This window comes from Sinocyclocheilus rhinocerous, unplaced genomic scaffold, assembly GCF_001515625.1.
Source record: "Sinocyclocheilus rhinocerous isolate Xijiao unplaced genomic scaffold, SAMN03320098_v1.1 scaffold3468, whole genome shotgun sequence".
NCBI classification, from domain to species: Eukaryota; Metazoa; Chordata; class Actinopteri; order Cypriniformes; family Cyprinidae; genus Sinocyclocheilus; species Sinocyclocheilus rhinocerous.
In genome coordinates, this window is record NW_015657489.1 from 339,035 (window position 1) to 344,099 (window position 5,065).

At 40.3% G+C, this 5,065-nt stretch overlaps 1 protein-coding gene across 1 annotated transcript in view; it reads left to right on the forward strand.

Annotated features, from left to right (window-relative positions):
• LOC107721040 (MOB kinase activator 3B-like) overlaps positions 1-5,065 on the forward strand; it is a 34,833-nt gene that overhangs the window by 17,420 nt on the left and 12,348 nt on the right. Inside the window, exon 3 of the mRNA XM_016528891.1 lies at positions 3,428-3,928. Coding sequence (XP_016384377.1) covers positions 3,428-3,928 — 501 coding nt within the window. The remainder of the gene's footprint in view (positions 1-3,427; positions 3,929-5,065) is intronic.

Here is a 5,065-nt window from a genome sequence, read left to right on the forward strand (position 1 = left end):
TCTCTCTCTCTCTCTCTCTCTCACACACACACACACACACACACACACACTCACTCACTCTCTCATTCGGAACAGCCGCGGCGGTAAGGGTTACTCAACCTTTTCTCGCATTTTCACAAACTTCTCGTATGATGGGTCATTATCACTCGGTTGATGTTTGATGTTTCTTTAGCTCTGTTTTGTGTTTCGTGCCCATCATCCTGTTTCAGGCTCAGGAGTTTTGGGATAGTGTTGAGTTAGTGGGATCTGGATTACACGACATGTAAATTTTGCTCACGAGAACCAGTTACAGGGTCTAATATGAATGTTTTCTGTATAATATGATTATCTGAAAGCTACATCGCGTATCACGACTTTTCTTTTGAGATATAAAACCTGTAAATAACTTTTTTCTGTATTGATGACAACGATTCACCTTTTAGCCTCATGCAGAAGTGTAAATATAACTCTAGTAACAGGTCTTGTGATGTGTGAGAACTCAATGTATTAGTTAAAGCCACTGAGTCAATCTGTAGACGTGGTTAGTGTGCAGCTTTTGCATTAGTCAGGTGTTAATTCATAACTAGAGGAAGGAGTTCAGAACTAGAGATCAGTGCTTTGGGTTTGTTTTGAACAAATCAGCTGAAGTAACACTGAAGGACAAACATGCTCTCTTATTGCAGTGAGACAGAAGACAGACTAGTACATCAGATGAGATGAGATGAGATGAGGGGTTGTGTGTGTCCTCCTGCTCTTCATGTAACCTGGTCCTGGTTGAGATCATAGATGATGAATAGAGCACAGAACCTGGTGAAACCATCTCTGATAGATAGACCAGCACTTCTCAACCAGGACCTTTTCTGGTCAGATCGCAGACAGAAGGGGAAAATCTGCACTAAATGCATGGTTTGTGTGTTAATTATTTATTGGCTGTCAGCTACTGAAAAAGAACGGTTAGAAACTAAACGCTCATACTGTAAGGACAGTATAAAAGTCAAATGTTTTTGTTCAGCCTGTGTACTGTGTTAAATCTGTGTATTGTCGGGTGTTTGCAATTAAAGATACTAATAATCATTTTTGTTAATTTTGTATGATAAACCGTGTGGTCGCTGCTTGATGTCCAGTGTATAATGTGGCGTGATGTTAGTGTAACGTGGCGTTTTGACAGGCGTATGATACTGCTGGTAAAGGACCTCATGTTTTACTGCTCACACATGCCTCTTTTTCTGTTCTTTTCCCCCTAGAAAACATGTTTTTACTGATCAGAACTGACCATTAATATAACACCTTTTTCATAAAGTATTATGCTATATTTCCTTTTCTTGATCCTGTTGATCAGAGTAAACACACACACACACCCCATCGATCCTTTGCTAGCGCTTTCATCAGGAAGAGATCTGGGCAATATTTATGAAACTGATCAGATGTGACGACGGCGTGAACTGATGAAACACATCTTGATTGCATTGTATAAAAGTGTTTGTGAAAGCATTACAGATTGAGATGGATTGAATGTTTATTACTCGTTGTTTTGCGGCTACTTTTTATCCACAGCAATTAACCTGAGATAGATCTAATTGTGCATTCTGTTATTTCTTCTGCACAGTGACTCAGATCAGAAGAATGTGCGGTTAGTTATCTGCTCTGTTTGAAGACTAGGGCACGTAATGAGAGTTAAACACTGACTGGCTAGGAAACGGTCTGACTCATTCGTAACATGTAGAAAACAGGCAAATTTGTAAAATGTCACGTTGTCGTCTTGATGAGCTGTATCTGTTTGACTGAATGCGCCATGACAGACCCGATTCTCAGAGTCAGAAACAGCCAGAAACTTCAAGCTCTGCTGTGTTTTTGGCATCAGTTCATGAAGCTCAGGTGTGGGAATGTCTGTCCCTGTGTTCCTCTCAGAAATGAGTACAGTAGTCTTGATCCAAACATGACTCCTGTCATGACAGCGATGTGGAGTGTGTTTAGGATTGCGGCCTCGTGAGATTTAATTTGTGCAACAGAGATGTCAAATCCAATACAACCAAAGTCTTAAAACCCTTCACATCACACCTTATGACATCTGGCTGTGTCTTTTGGCTTGGATCTCTTGTTTTAAATGATGTTGAATCTGTCGACCAGCATGTGTGCTGGAGAATCTCTTCAGGATGAGGTCATTACACGACTATTGGCCTCAAGCACAACAGATGCAACAGATTCACTCATTGGCCGTCATGATTTATGTCGGCACTGCAGGATTATATAGCTAGTATTTTAAGGTATATCTGCAGTACTAGTCAATACATTGTGCTTACTTTCACATGTGTATGGGAACAATGTAGTGATCAAAACAAATGAAAACTTTCTTATATTTGAGCTTGTCTAGACTACACGCTACTGAGGGAGGACCATCTCAGTATCCACTATCAAAACACTCTCTTCCTTTTACTCATATTTGTCTACGAAGTTAATTTCAAGCTTTTAAGCAGAAGTGCCTTTAGACCGATAGGTGTTTAAGTTCACGAGAAACATTAAATTCAGTCAAGTGTGGCCAAATGTTTGACTGTGTGTGTTTGTTAGTCTAAATAGTTGTTGTACTCATATTTAGGTCATTCCATGTCAAATCAACCAAATTTCAGAAACTAACCAACATTTGGTTTTCGACCACTGAAAATGGGTAATATGCAGCAATTTCTCTGGGACTGAATGATGTAGGAAAGTGCCTCGAAAATTAAGATTCCAAAGGAAAAGTTTATTAAGAACTAGAATCTAAAATCATATTGCAATATATTTAATACTACTTGACTTATAGGCACGCAAACTTTGGAAAAATAATATTTATGGCCATATTGAAATTCCAATATCTCTGGAACTGAACCAAACAGGGCCTTAAAAATGAAAAAGCCTAAAGGAAAGTTTGTTAAGACCCAATATCTAAAAGGGCATTAAGATATATTTAATCCTTCTTGAGTTACAGGCCTGCAAACTTTGGAGAAAAAACTTGAAAAGTGCTCTTTCCCCATTTTTGAATGGTCACCATTGGCATATAATGCAACAAAGATCATTAAAGTCAACAGATTTTACTAACAGACCTACCAATCTCTGTGTGAAAGCAACATTATGATGCTGCCATCTTTCTAAAGTCATTTTTACACCCCTGTAATCTGGCTCTGAATCTCAGGGGAAAATTGTCATTTTGACCCCCCTCTACAAAAGTGTGTGTTACTCAGTAAATATTCATCCATGCCATTTAATATTTTGGTTTTCATCACTTTACATGTTTATCATTTTTCAGAAAAAATATGAGCAAAATCAAAAATTTGAGCAGGGGACCTCTGGTTGATTTGACACAGAATTACCCGTTTATAGTTGGAGACAGATGAGCTGAATGCTGATGTTCTGTACAGATGCGCCCATCAGCGTGTGAGGGCAGGTTCTGAACTGCGGCTCGCTTGTTTTTCAGGAGAGCATGTCATAACGCAGAGGATCCAGACTCTTCCAGACTCTCAGTGCTTTATTCACTCACCCGCTGAAGGTAAAGACATCATGTCCATCGCACTCAAACAAGTGTTTAACAAAGACAAGACGTTCCGGCCCAAGCGTAAGTTCGAGCCGGGCACGCAGCGCTTCGATCTGCACAAGCGGGCGCAGGCGTCTCTGAGCTCGGGGCTGGATCTGAGAGCGGCGGTGAAGCTGCCGCAGGGCGAGGATCTGAACGACTGGGTGGCCGTGCACGTGGTGGACTTCTTCAACCGCATCAACCTCATCTACGGCACGGTGTGCGAGTTCTGCACGGAGAAGAGCTGTCCGGTGATGTCCGGCGGCCCGCGCTACGAGTACCGATGGCAGGACGAGCACAAGTACAAGAAGCCCACGCCACTGCCGGCGCCGCAGTACATGAACCTGCTGATGGACTGGATAGAGATGCAGATCAATAACGAGGACATCTTCCCCACCAGCATCGGTGAGTGTTTCTCCGTTCCATCAGCATCTCTGAAATATTATAAATGTAGTTTTTGACTATATTTGGTATGAATATTATTGTTGCTGAAATTGCAACGTTTAAGTCAAGTCAAGCCACCTTTATTTGTAGCGCTTTATACAATACAGATTGTGTTAAAGCAGGTTTACAGTATTAAACAGAAAAATAGTGTGCTGATAATGCAAGAGGACGATAGAAAAGTCAGTTTTTCAGTTAAAGTCAGTTCATTGATGATTCAGTGATTCATCATCCAGTTCAGCTCTCTTCCAATAGTCTCTGTGCAATCAAGCTGACAATATTGCCAGAAATTAAGTGTTCTCCTCTGGCCAGACCAAACCAGCATAATTCCAGGCTGCAGCACAGGTCAGATTGTGCAGAGGACTTGTCTGGTTCTCATGGTCTCGTGCTGATGGTGGTCGAGGTGATGAGGTCTTCACTGGGGATCTGTCTCTGGGACTCATCTAGTTGTCCTGGTCTCCGCTGACACTCAGGGCTGTCGAGGTCGTCTCTAGGTGCTGATCCACCATCTGATCTGGATACAGACTGGATCTGGTGGCTACGGTGACCGCGAGTCGGAATAAGAAAGAAACAGACTAATATTAGCGTAGATGCTAGGGCTGTCACGATTATGAAATTTGGCTGACGATTAATTGTCTAAAAATAGTCACAGTTATTGCGATTAATTGTCTGTTTTAGGGCTATGTCGATTATCACGATTAATTGTAATTAAATAATTAATTTTATGGCTTTCATTATATAATTGTGATTAATTTAAGGGTTCAGTAAATAATTATGATGTTATCGTTTAATCTTTTTTGAGTTATTATTTTGCAGTGTAAGATTACATAGAGTATTCCAGATTCTAAGAATTGGCCAATACCGATCCAACACCAGCGCTATTTTTTTTCTACACCATTAAAAAACTACATTTGAATAAAAATATATAAGCTATGAAATTAAACTTTTTTTTTTTTTTTTTTTAAATACTTAAACTAAAGTATTATAATTGGAGTTTTACAGTGCTGACTGTCATAACTGAACGTGACGTGCTGTTTGAATGCTGAGCTGAGAATGACTGACAGCTGCAGCAGAAGGAAGATGAGTTTCTGTAAACCTAAA